The sequence below is a fragment of the Gymnoscopelus microlampas genome (assembly GCF_963454915.1).
Source record: "Gymnoscopelus microlampas genome assembly, chromosome: 14".
In the NCBI taxonomy this organism is placed as follows: domain Eukaryota; kingdom Metazoa; phylum Chordata; class Actinopteri; order Myctophiformes; family Myctophidae; genus Gymnoscopelus; species Gymnoscopelus microlampas.
The window spans coordinates 31,022,290-31,036,917 of NC_139951.1; the positions used below are offsets into that span (position 1 = coordinate 31,022,290).

The window sequence follows — 14,628 nt, forward strand, 5'->3', positions numbered from 1 at the left end:
CCAGACAATGAAAGAAGGAAAAAAAGAAAAGAAAGAGCAGACAGGATTGATGCTCCGTTAGCTAAAACAATGTACGCTTGATGAAGACCAGCTGAGGTCAAAACGCAGTTGATTAAACTACTATAGAAACATCAATTCAGTGTGCAGGTATTTTTTTCCCCTCACAGTATTGCACTAGTCAGGACATATGCATTCATCCGATGTTTGTAGTCACTAATTTAAGCTCCACGTTCAGGATGACTGAGGCTCGTGTAACGTTGTAAACAAAATGCCAATACCCTTCAAAAAGCACTGTACTGAGGAAAGGTTTTTCAAGGTTCAGCCGCAACGCTGAAATTTAGATTTAATATTCTATTTACAGGCACAGCGTAATAATGTTCCACGCAGTGTATTGCTCCCTCATATTCAAATGAGAAATTGGCAACAGCGAGACATCACTTCAAATTGGTTATCCTATTGCATTCTATTGCCAGTAATTGGCTTAGGAAATAGTGCCAGCACAGACAGAAGGCACACTCTCCCTTTTTTTACAACCCCTCCCTACCTCCAGCCATCCCTCGTTCCCTCCCTCCAACCTTCCCTCCATCCCTGGGCTTGTAGCAAAAAACTAAATGATCACCACACCTATGTCAGATCAGATCGATCAAAAAGGATCAATACAAAAACAGCAATCATATACAAATACAGAGACTTGATACGGCAGTGGCGTGAAAGATTACATGCTTTTTGGAATATAAAAAATGTACAATTTTAGGCCTTTGTCCTCAGCACAGTATATAAAGCAAATACTGTATAGCATGAACTGCATAATTATGACCGCAACATAGAGGTGGGAGACATACCGTCTACCCTGCAAACTTCCTGTGTGATGTGATGCTCTTCCTGCGGGCCTCTGTCATCACTGCAGGACGCATTCCCAACATCCAACACGTATTCCCAACATCACAACATGCATCCCCAACACAAAGCACACATCCTGTTATGATTATACGATTATAGGACTGACATTTATCTGCTTGACCCGGTACATGCGTGTGTTGAATCGCTCTCATCTGCGTAAGCACATACTGATACCCTTGATACCATGACCATCAACTACTTTAGCAGACAGACTGACGTCTGTGCACAGGGATACGAGATGCATGTTTCTATTCCTACTCCTTCTGTTCTTTTCCACGTCTCATAACTGTATCTTCTGGTCACGTCATGTGTCCAGTACTGTATTATATATTCTCTATGTGTGTAATAAACTTTAGAACTTGAGTTGTGCGATACTGCCTGGTGTCATCGTCGTTCTCCGAGCTCGTCACTCGCCTGAACCATCACTCACCATCCTTTGAGAGGGAGGGAGAAATCTTAGGACCACATGGAGGGTCAACTAAATTCACAACACATCCCCAACATCCAACACTCATCCCCAACATCCAACACTCATCCCCAACATCCAACACTCATCCCCAATGTCCAGTGCAGCAGGAACAAACATGTGCTTTTGTCTTTGTAAACACAACCATTCCATCTCACATCTAAAGTGTGTGAAAGGGGAGATGTGTACGTACGGTATGTGTGTGTGATTTAGTAGTGTGTCATTTTGCATGAACTTTCTACACATGCAGAAATACTGTATGTGTAGTAGAGGATGTGTGTGCGTACGTGCGTACGTGCGAGAGAGAAGGACGGAGAATCTGTGCATGTGCACAAGCATGTATTTGTGCATGTTTCCTGAACAGGAGAAGAGAGAGAGAGAGAGAGAGAGAGAGAGAGAGAGAGAGAGAGAGAGAGAGAGAGAGAGAGAGAGAGAGAGAGAGAGAGAGAGAGAGAGAGAGAGAGGTGGTGAAGGGGGCAGACAAGACAGGGTTGAGGCTGCAGGCTCGGTCAGGTCACCGGTACGGTCGGCGGGTGAAACTCAGTTCACATTAGCATGCAGACACCCGGGCTAACAATGGAGGCTCCATCTGTTCCTGTCAGCCATTACAAATCTGGTGTCACCCAGTCCGCTGGAGACAACAGGCCACCTCCATCTAATGAAACGGCACAGGCTCCTCCTGCGTGTAAAAGCAGCCATCGACTTCACACTCGCTCATTCACTCACTCTCAGCTTAGAGAACAGAGGGCAGAGGAGCCCAGGCAGCAAGTCGATTACCACAGATAATACCTCCTCTGAGTCACAAAGTCTCTATTGTGTACAGTAGAGTTGAGGAAAAAAAAGATACAATTAGAGATGATAAACCAAAGTACATCTGTGTGTATATTTGCTTTGTCCTCGTTACCTTATACAGCGATTCTCTAAGGCAATACGAAGCAGCAGGTTTTCCAAATGAAGCCTGATTTATAATTCACTCTGCCGTCCTGTGAAAATAGCAGATCTACAAGCTCACAACGTGTCCAGTGGAGAATAAATTAAGCATAAATGGTTCATGGCTTCCTGCCGATTCTTGCTTTGTCATTTTCAACGAACATTCACGAGGGAAATTGAATAAAAACCGAACCACAAGGCATGGATAATTGTTCCTCCTAAAATGCCACTGATTTCATTAGGTGGCCGTGTCATTATTTCCCATGCACACCCTCCTCCTTTGCAACGGACCGCCCAGTAAAAATGTGTTGCCTTCCCTTTCAGTTGGTAGTGAACAGAAATTGAACTATGAACTCCACTTGCCCTTTGGTGAGGACACAGCTCATTGGTACGCTAACGTGGTCACCACGGATGAAATCGCAACGTAAGGTGTTAACTTCCTAGAAAAGGAAATGCAATGAATATAGAATATGGAAATAGAATAGGATTCGTTTTATGAGGAAGGCAGAAATGGATGATGGTCCAATTCCAAATGATATTCTACGGAAATATTGAGACAAACATTTTAGCAGTATTGCTTAATAATTATACACAATTCATGTATTTGTACACTGTAGCTGTATATACTGTAGCATTACAATGGTAATATAAGGCTGGCTATTTATTTCTTCTACTTTTCATTGCTTAAATTCTTTTTTCTAAAGGACCGTAGCATTAAAGCATAGTTTATAGAGTGTATTTAGAACTTGAGCCCTTTTTTATTATTAATTCAATTTTAAAAAGTTCAATTTGTGTGAATTTTCACCAAAAGAAAAAAATAAATATTTTCATCAACAGTATAATGATATGCCCAAAATTGTAACGCCAGGGATAAAGTGGTTAAAATGTATTCTAAAAACAAATTCTATTAAAAACAGTTTGAATAATAATAATTCTAAGAAAAACATTATTAGCTATATATTACTTATTTTCTGTCTCCCTGCCATCTGCCATATTCTGTCGATTCGTGGAAACTCTTTGTGTGGGCGAGTGATGAAGCAGTTCGTTAGGCCTGTTCCAGACAAGGGATTTTTTTTGATGACGTCCACCTGGCATCTCAGTGCCACAAAATTACTGCAAACCGCAATATTATATTACAATGTGACTGGAAATTTTCACAAGGTTTTTAGTGGTGCCTATACTGCCTATGGTGAGACAACCGGAAAAGGGGGATATAGGTAAAGATGGGCACCCGAGGCACCTGAGTCGATAATGCCAACCTACAGCAAAGTCAAGTCATGGGCTATTAACTGTCGCAGAGAGTCGGACATACAAAAAAAGAAGAGAAAAAAAGAAAAGTGTGGTGGGTGGGAGGGAGGGTAAGTCAGAGAAAGGAAGATAGAGGGAAAGATTGATAAAGGGGGAGAGGGATGGAACACACATGGCCCCTCAGGTACAGTGTTGTATTTCAAACCCGGTTGTGAAAGGATAGAGGGGGTTTGGGTCAATCAATCACATCATTAGCCTGCAGCTACACAGCCTTCTCTCTGTGTGGGCTGGCTCTGTGCCTCAGCCAACACACACTGCTCTGGGGTTGGGTGGGTGGGTGGGGGTCATTACGAGAGCTGAGGTCTCACCACTAGAGGGAGCTCTAGGTTACCAATCAGTCCTCTATGAACAGCAGACTCTGCCTCTGAGGTGTGACTCTTGGCCAAAAACTACCTGCCAACCACCTAGGGATGAGGCGAGACGGAGGAGTCGCTGATGTCACACGAGTCACAGTGCTGAGTTATGGTGCCAATGCAGCAACAGTTCTCCATATGGTAAAATCTTGTTAATTTAACCACTTAATTCCTAGACACTTTGTCATATGACAAATTGTGAAAATAGGCAGTCAACAAGCTTGCAATGTGTCGCATCACAACACATTGTGATCTTATAGATTTGCTATTTTCACAAATAAAAAAATAAAAAATAAGGCTATAAGTATGCCACGACAGAAATACCATTAAAGAACACAGTGGGTGTAAAATGCCACTGTATAGTTATCCTACACCACCACCGCAGAGTCTCCGGTGACATCGATGTCCCCTCCCCCCGGCTGGTGTGGGACTCCACCTTTTCCTCTCCCTCTTCCTGACATGCCGCTAACCTATCTTACAACAGAAACACAACCCATAGCCCCTGAGGTCACAGACTGTACACCTATAGCTTGTATACCTATAAGACCCATTCTACACACACACACACACACACACACACACACACACACACACACACACACACACACACACACACACACACACACACACACACACACACACACACACACACACACACACACACACACACACACACACACACAATACTGGAAGAGATAGAAGATGTTGTCTTTATCGTATATGGACAAGACACCAGAGACACAACGGTTGCAATGTTGTTGTTGTTTTGCTGTGTACCAGTGTCTTCTGCCCAGCTTGTTTTATACTGAAATAGACAATCTACAAGCTCACAACAGGAAGATTGCCTTCCTGTCATGCTGCGACGCGTTGTGAGCATGTAGATGGCTATTTTTTTTGCACGTGAAACTGGCACACAAGTAAGTATAAGTCAGGCTTAAGTGTGCCATGACAGAACTACCATCAAGAACACAGTGGGTGTAACCACTGTGCAGTTATCCTACACCACTGCCACGGCGTCCCCGGTGTACCCTCTCTGCAGCTAGTGTGTTTGTGAACAAACACCTGCAGTTCACTATGTCATCTGAAGCAAATATAATGTACTTATTAGACATACTGATAAGAAAACAACATGTAGCCCAAAAAAGAAGCCTAACTCTAACCGGTAAACTAACAGATTGAAACTCTCTTCTCCATGGTCAATCATCATATCAGCCACTGGCTCTCCAAAAAACCTCTTCCTGTCTCCTTCGGACAGATCTGCAGCTCTAATGAAGACATCAACACCCACACAAAAGTACTTGAAAATTGCTTCAGACAAAGAGGTTATATTATAAGTGACTTGTATTAACAATGCTTCATCACGTTTCTCCACCCTGTCACAAACGGAATACATAACTACTACTCCGACAGGAACAGAACACAGTGGTCTGTGCCATTCAGAATTCACCTGTATCCAATGTAATCAAAGAACATTGGCATATTGTCAATGCGGATCCAGTACTTCAAAAACAGTTTTTCTAAGCCCCCTCCTGTGGAATACAAGAGACTTCCTAGCCTGCATAACATGCTAATGAGAGCAGAACTTCCCCCTACACCATCCTCACATTTCCTCTGGAAACAGCTCTGTTTCCTCTGGAAAGAATTACCCATGTGGACATTGCCATGGCATTTCACACACATAAAAAAACTAATAGCCGATCTACAAGCTCACAAAGCATCGCATCTTGACACATTGTGAGCTGGTAGATCAGCTTTTTAAGCTATTGTTGATAATGATCATTTTGAAAACGTTCTCTTTTCGACTATAATGACATGGGCAAAGTAGGGATACCAAGTTGAAAGTGGTTAATGAGGATTTTGACATTAAACCAGTTTATAGCAGAAGTCTGAGGAAGAGCCTGTGTTGGTCAAACATCACACTCCAACACACACACACACACACACACACATACACACACACACTCACTCACTCAGACAGACATACAAACACATACACACACACAAGCAGGTCTGTGGCTGACTCACAATGAAGCGCTCCTTCATCCTGATAGTCAGAGGCCAGTGAGGCGTCATCCGAGGGAGCTGACCGACCCAGACTGTTACTACGGTTGTCATCAGAACTGTCCTCCTGCCTGGATTCAACTGTAAGTGTTTGTGTGGGAGGGAGAGAGAGAGTAAAAGTTAGAGATGGGAAAAGAAAGTGAAACAACTTGGGGCCAGGCAAAGAATTGTCACCAGACAATGCCCCAAACAGTTATCAGGGCACTTGACACACACACACACACACACACACACACACACACACACACACACACACACACACACACACACACACACACACACACACACACACACACACACACACACACACACACACACACACACACACACACACACACACACAGTACACACGTAAAATACAGTGTAGACAATATGTCACATTTGATCTAGTAATTACTCTGGAGTGTGATTACTTACATTGAACGGGAAATTCCTGTGGATTTCTGTAAAATGAAAGTGGGCGTGAATCAAAATGTGGTACTGAATATTAACACATTAGCCACACATAATATTTAACACGTTTTTAATTTCAGCCTCTCCTGCTGCTACCTACAATGGTTTCCTTCCTGCAACAAAGGCCACTAAACCACACGTTTTCTCTGGCAGCCCTTATCATGTAGTGCAAACAGCAGCGTGTGCACTGGTTGCTTCCGGAGTAAGTCATTACATGCTCTACTTTTCATTATGCACATTGTGTTGCTCGGTGGCTGCATGCACGACGAGCAGCTTAAATCACATTTGATAACTAAAATGAATCCAGGTGCCTGTCGTAGGGCTGGGTGATGTGGACAAAAACAAATATCACGATATTTCTTACCAAATAATAAGCATTGTTGACGATAATATACATTTTGTTTTTAATTTGTCAAGAAAGAATGATCTCAAATAGTAAAAACAGTAGTCTATTTTGTAGATCTGCAGCTATTATCAAAATGTTTTGACAATTTTTTAAAGTATAAAATTAAGTTGTTAAAATCAGGAAAAGACACTTTTGCCATATCACGATAATACGATATGCAAAATCCCAGACAATCGTCTCGTACCATGATATTAATATATTTATATATTGCTCAACACTACCTAGACTGCCGTATTTTCAATATTATGCATGAAACTCAGTGCATGTAGTGCAAATATTAAAGATTTCAGCAGAAAATACATTCTTTACATGACCGTAATTATCATGGATGACTGAGTGACCTCTTTCCAAATAACGCATTTGTAAATTAACGCAGCTCATTAAAGGAGAATTTTGGACTAAGGTTTTCTTACCTTTTCTATGATGTTATGATATATTAGGATGAATGGTACAGTAGAAAAATGTCATAACTCCATCCCGGGTCCGCCACAGCTTAAAACGTGCACGGATAGGCCTTGCGCTAGATCGTGTATTTTAATAGCTTTTTTTTTTTTTTTTTTTTTTTTTAGATCTGACCTTCATAGTGACAGAACACAATGCAACCAAAAAAAAGAAAAAAAAAAGAAATCTCAAGATTTCAATCTCGTCTAGCGAGTTTTTTTTTTGTTTTGATAGTGTTTTGTCACTATGAACGCCAGATCTCACCCAAAAAAAAAAAAAAAAAGCTATTCAAATACGCGATCTAACGCAAGGCCTATCCGCGCACGTTTTAAGCTGTGGCGGACCCGGGATGGAGTTATGAAATTTTTCTACTGTACCATTCATCCTAAGATATCATAACATCATAGAAAAGGTAAGAAAACGGTAGTCCAAAATTCTCCTTTAAAGGATAACAATTTTGGTGCTTTAATAATAATGAATAATAATAAATAATGCAGTGTTGGATAAGGGCATCAGGAAAAAATACAGTGACACCACAACAATACAAATGTGCCCTCTTTCTTTCTCTCTTCACACATTCATTTAGTGGCGTCCTGCTGCTTACAGAGGTAAGAATCCTACCGATTGCGGACCACTCTGAAGTTCTTCAACAAGACGTCCCGTGTCTCTCTGGCATATTCACTGAGGTTCTCAATCTCATCCTGCAGGATGTCTGTTACAAACAGCTCACAGTCTGAGGGAGATGAGAAGAGGACACAGTCAGCATGGCAGTACTCAAGAGACTCAGGGCGACCAGTCTCGCAAAACCCTCTGAGTTAAATTAACACTCAGGCATTTGCAGTGTAGTGGGGTGGGGTCCTGATCATCGTGGGTTTTGGAAGTGATTTCAAGGTGTAGTGAAATTATTTAAAGTGTATTAAGGTAGTACGTTTCTGATGTACAGATATATTATCATGGTTGCAATCTTTGTGAAATAGTGAAGATTTTAAGCCTCAATATACACTCTTTATTAAGCACTTGAACCATAGCATCCCGTTTCTGGGCATGTCATAATAGGCAAACATTCGGTGAAAATAGCAGATCTACAAGCTTCAACGCATCGCAATGTGACACGTTGTTAGTGTGTACATTTTTGACAGTTTTGGTGTAGAGGCAAAAAAGAAAGCGGGCCAAGTATATACCCAGTTTATAGGGTTTAAGTGGTAAAACAAAACAATAAGTCAACGATTGTGTTGTGGAGTGTGTGTGTGCTCACCCACATATGAGCATGCCTAACAGAATATGTTTTTGTTTAAAGGACGGTAAAAAGACTGAGGCAACACATACTATAGGTCAACAACAAAAATATGCATATTTTCATTATGAGGTGGCTTATGTTTGCTCAGATCTACGGCTGCTTGGGCCTTGTTGGGAGTCGGGACCAAATTAAACTGGATCCAAGGCCAGTTACAGAGTCCACCCATACATACTGTAAGAGACCAGGATCAAATAACATTACATGATAATTATATTATGTGACCAAAACCTTACATACAAACAGTATGTTTCAGTAGGGTAATAAATTACACTATACATATTATTATTGTCATGTCAACACTTCCACCTGATATAAGACCTTTTTCTATGTGACAACCAGGCAAAACATGTTGGACCTGTCCTACAAATCACTTATCTGATTACATTTCTTTATTACATGTACAGTAGGTATGGGGTGCCAGTGTTCTTACAAAGGCCACATTTTGCCAACCTGGCAATACATGCAAATATAGTAAATGCTAGGCAGCCATTGTGATGGCGACTGAGTGAATGAGATGACTATCTATGGAAATCTGGTTTTCCATTGTATTTAAAGCCAACCAGACACATTAGATTGTGACAACATTTTGCAGAGCTAAAACGGTATGTGTCAAAATTTCAAGATAAAGGGTTAGAGATATGTAATTCAGAATTTAAATTAAAGATGTGAACTGTTACGACCCACTGGGTCTAGGGGTGTAGGGGCACAACAAATGCAAGGTGGTAAAAGCCAAAACGTAATATACGGTGAAGTAGTTTAACATACAATTGGTGCAGACAAGGTATAGTGAGGTGCTTCTAGTGCAAACTGTGTATAGGGCTGAGCAGGAAGGGGGATCAAAGAACTAAATCAAAAACAAATGGCACTTCCTTAACCACTTAGGAACCCCCCAACTCTGGCTACCTAACTAATACTCAAAAATAGCAAAAAAGAAAACCTATCCTCTCTGACTACTCTAGTCTTACCTGAACAAACAAAAATGTAAATATGAAAACGCTTACATGTTATGTGTGTGTGTGTGTGTGTGTGTGTGTGTGTGTGTGTGTGTGTGTGTGTGTGTGTGTGTGTGTGTGTGTGTGTGTGTGTGTGTGTGTGTGTGTGTGTGTGTGTGTGTGTGTGTGTACGCCATACGTGGTACACACACACGCACGTACGCATGAGTTGTTCTGTAGTTACGGCAATAACTATGGCACACTTCAAACTTCCCACAACATTGTAGCATTACAGAGAATGAATTAGAGAAGCAGTTGACGTTACCCTTCAAAAGCCTCCAGATGTCCTCTGAGATTGCCCCCATCCTTAACTGAGCCCCGTACAAAATTAAGAATACTGTTGACTGTCAGACTTGCCAGGCTTTCAAGAACGTCAGTCTCTTCAGGTTCTGTGGTAGCCTACTAAACCTCAAAGCTCACCTCACAGGCCAATGGTAAAGATGGCAACGACCTGGAACACATTCTTGCAGATAAACGTACACAGCCCCTGTGCATCTGTGACCTACTGTTCTGAAACAAAAGTGCCGGCGTGCGTGTCTGTAGATTTGCACAAATTGGGGTGGAGCAGGTGCAGACGGTGATGACAACTTCCTCTGTGGTTTGGTCTCAAATGTCAGACAGGCATTTTGATTGACAGAGTTGAGTTGTCATACTGAAACACCTCCTTACAACAGTCAGTGCCTGCAGTAGGAATAAGGACATAAGGACATTTTCTGTAAATGGTTGTTACATTTAGATATTTATACATATTTATTTATTATTATTATTATTAGGTTGCAATTTTGAACAATAGCCATATGGTATGGCAATTTTGAACAATAGCATATGGTTCACTGGGGAGTTGTGGTCAGGCAATCTGCATTTGAAGAAGGCTTGAAGAGTACTGTCTGTAATGGATCCAATAACACAGCTAGTTGCTATATAGTTAACATTAATAACATACTCTCCTCAGTGCTCCCAGTGTCTGACCTGCCCTGATGATGGAGCTGTCGGTCAGGTGTTTTGACCATGACAGCTTGTCTCCCAGGATTTCAAACGTTTGTCGTGGCTTGCCGGCGACCATCAAAGTACAAGTCCAGCTTTGATGAGATCATCTTTCTTGAGAGTATCGTTCTACTCTGATGGTTCAAATGTGGACTTCCATTGGTGTCACCAGTTGGTGTTTATATCGTCTCTGTCGGGTGGAAACCTCATATGTCCAAAACAAAAAAAACAAGTTACTTTTCAGGATAAAAAATAAATAAAAATAGCAGATCAACAAGCTCAAAACACGTTGCTTCACAGCAAGTTGTGAAGCAACGTGAAGCTTGTAATCTGCTACTTTTTATGCTTTTGTTCGACACTATAGTATGATCAAGTAGGGCGTTAATTTACGAGAAAAAAACAACACAAAAAGTTAAAATATGGAGATAAGAGGTTTCTGCCCAACAGCAACGATATGATCTGTGCCACATTCCCAAACACTACAAACTAGGATGAACAGATGAACTGTAGGCTAGGTCTACAAATAAACATGACATAGACTTATAATACAATATAAAACAAATCTGTCAGGCAGCAATGGCTGGAGTTCAGTTTCTCAGCCTTGTGGTTAAGAGTCCTTCAAGAGGCCTCCTCCTGACATGTAAAATGGTGTCCATGGATAACGCATATACTGTAATATGACGACATTTCTTTTCATTTTTAAGAGAAAAAGTACTGTCAGCAGTTGTTTGTGCGGTAGAATAGCTACTAATCAGAGAGGTAACAGGACAGGTGGGCACCAAGGAAGAGTGGGCACCTCAGTGTTGAATTGGTATTTTTTTCCAAAGTGTAAAAAAATAAAATACTTAAAATGTTCTTAAGTAAAGTAAACTATACATGATTAGAACATGCTTAAACATTCGACAATGAAGGTCTAATATTTCAACAAAATGTTCTACATTTCTAAAATTGCTACAAAACCTGTATATCCAGTAATTTTGGGGCATAAACAAGTTGAAGGATAAAATTAAGTCGGATAATGATGTACCGTGCATGTTCACATCATGTATACTTTAGTTTACTTTAAAACATTTTCCAAGTATTTTATTTTTAAACATTTTGGAAAAAATAGCCAATTCAACACCGAGGTGCCCACTCTTCCTTGGTGCCCAACTATCCTGCTACCTCTGTGATTAGTAGCTATTCTACTTAGTATTTTTCAAATATTAATATTTTTTTAACAAATTTAACACATTTTGTACAAAATAGCCAATTTTACATCGAGGTGCCCAGATGTCCCTAGTGCCCACCCGTATCCATCACAGAAGCAACTGGATTTTGTTCTATTCCAAGTCAATTGCTAGGCTAGACCAGCATACCATGTAAACAATAGCCTAAAACTACCTTGTTCACGGCAGCCACATTGACATTAAATAGCAGGGTAATAATGTTACATCCATAGAGTTGGTTACATCCTTCACAGGTGTGTTATAGTAAAATGATACTAATTAAGGCTCTGGTTCCATTTAATGTAGCAGAGCCTTTAGTTTCAAGCATGCATGCAGCAACCTCCCTGTTTGACCTGAATGGAATACTACATCACTGTTTCCCAAACAGTGGATCGGGACCCATTTGTGGGTCGCCAACACATTTTTATGGGTCACGAGTAAATTTCAAATCATCAACAAAAAATATATACATAAAATCCCCCAAAAATGAAAATGTATTCATTAATTAAAACAAATTCAATGATTTTTATTAAAAGAATTTCATGAATAAATAGAATGTTTAAGAAGTACTGAAAATAGCCAATCTACAAGCTCACAACCAGCTGGAAGTGTTGTGAGCTTGTAGCTCTGCTTTTTTAACTAGTTTGGGCCCCGGGGAAACGTCTAATTATCTCTTTTTGGGGCTTGAGCTAAAAGGTTTGGGAACCACTAGACTAGTACACAACCTTAATTTGAATCATTGGTAACACCTGTGTTTACTCCACTATGCCACCTAGCTGCTAACGGTCTGGATCGGTTACAGGGTCTGGACCACTGTCCCCAACTTCATACTTATTTTCTGTAAAATCTATAACGGCAAGAATTCGGTATGTTTTTTTTATGGTCATTTGAAATATATATCATGTTTGTGTAAATAAAGAGCTACAGGTAGCTATGCTAGGCCTACATGTTGAAATCACGCATGAATAGTGAATTGGTCCCTTGCTTCCCAAACTGTAGGCTAGTAGGCTAGCAATAGTTTAAAATGTCTCATTCTATGTTTCTGTATCTATTTTATAACTATTTTCAGAAAACATTATACGAACCTTAAAGACACCTACCATTCAAATAGGCAAGGCTATCCATCCAAAAACAAAATGCGTCTGCGGCCTTCCAGTTGGAGGCAGGTTGCTTAATTGACCACCGCCTTCCTTTAATATTGTTTCCCTAAACTCAGTCAAAACAAGAGTCACTTGTATACTTGCAGTTGCAAGCAACACGTCGTTGTCTACTTGCAGAGTAAAATTAAGGTTCCATGAATGATAAGTCTGTTGCCAGCAGGGGGCAAACATCAGTGAGCTGGATTCTGCTTTCTGCCTTCCAACCCTCTATTTCCAACAGTCACACACAAAGTAAATGTCTAGTGCAGGAATGCTGGCCAGGGGTCTTCATAGTTTTTCAGGCCAAGGACCCCTTAGCTGAGAGAGAGATGAAGCAGGGACCCCACTACATAATGTATAAAATTGTGTTGCAGATTAAACTTTCATAGATTTCACAGATAGACTTGTTTGACAGCACAGCTGTAAATTCATGTTTTTGTTTATTTGTTTATACATTATCTTTTCTATTAATATGTTGGATTCATGTTCATGTGTATTTTCAGACATTTAACCACCCTCAATACTTTACCTTTGGCTCTGTCCTTGGTCTGTTTTTTTCCCCTCTACACCTGAAAATTGCTGAAAATAGCAGATCTACAAGCTCACAACACGTCACAGATCTGCCAATCTGGGAACCCATCGTCAAAGAAAAACAGGAAAAACAGAGCCTGAGAGATTACAGATCTGCTGTTTTCAGCGAATGTTCCCCTCAGAATAGGGATGCTCAAGCGGTTCAAGTGGTTAACTGTAAAAAATATATAATTTAAAACTTTAAAAATCCCATTACACAGAGATTTGGTCCCCCCCCTTTTGAAGACCTGTGGTCTAGTGTACACCTGGTTGAATTGTTTTTTTATTGAACCACACTACCATTAAAAGACCACATAATGATGTACTGTAGGCTACAGCTCAATAGCACATGCACAAGACTGTCAAAACCAACCTCATAGAGAAAAATACAGTAAACAATTTAAGTTTATTTCTTCACAGGAAGATTTTGACAAAATAAATGCTATTTTCTGTGCTATATTATTGTCAACCAACAATACTTTTCGCGTAAAAAATGTTAGTTCTTTTTTTTTTTTAAACTTTGTTTATTGGGTTTTTCCATAGCAGTTTTCAGCATTAAATGCATATAGCAGGATACAGAAAAGCTTTTTAAAGCAACCAATAAAATAAAAAAGCTCAATACGGTAAAAAAAAATGTTTATGCTGCTTGGAAACCTACTAATATGTAGTATATGTATTAAAATAGCAAGTGTTTCAAGTAGTTCCACTTGAACACACACACACACACACACACACACACACACACACACACACACACACACACACACACACACACACACACACACACACACACACACACACACACAGTCATTAATTGTAATTTTGCAGAACCACATGCCTGGTTATCCTGACAGAAGTGGCTCTTAATTCAACATCTAAAATTGTATCTAACCCAGAAGAAAGTGAAAGATTGTTGCAGTAGGCTATGTCATGTCTGTCTTTTGACCCCTGCATTTTCGTCTGCCATTGACCTCACATTATTTGATTAGGACAGGGGTCTGCCGCTTGCTTTTGTGCAGCTAGGCTTACAGGAAATGGGCAATTTGCACTAGTCAGTATAATTGTTGTAATCAGCCAATTCGGAGATTTGTGGAAAAAGTGAAAAACGTTGCCTGTATGT

The 14,628-nt window shown here is 40.4% G+C and overlaps 1 protein-coding gene across 2 annotated transcripts in view; it reads right to left on the reverse strand.

The window, feature by feature from the left end:
• skap1 (src kinase associated phosphoprotein 1) overlaps positions 1-10,103 on the reverse strand; it is a 47,433-nt gene extending 37,330 nt beyond the window's left edge. For both annotated transcript variants that reach the window (XM_084078032.1, XM_084078033.1), the window contains exons 1-4: positions 9,873-10,103; positions 7,940-8,051; positions 6,436-6,461; positions 5,983-6,099 (exon numbers count right to left, since the gene is read on the reverse strand). In XM_084078032.1, coding sequence (XP_083934158.1) covers positions 5,983-6,099; positions 6,436-6,461; positions 7,940-8,051; positions 9,873-9,912 — 295 coding nt within the window. In that variant the 5' untranslated portion in view covers positions 9,913-10,103. The remainder of the gene's footprint in view (positions 1-5,982; positions 6,100-6,435; positions 6,462-7,939; positions 8,052-9,872) is intronic.
• Positions 10,104-14,628: the final 4,525 nt, after the last annotated feature.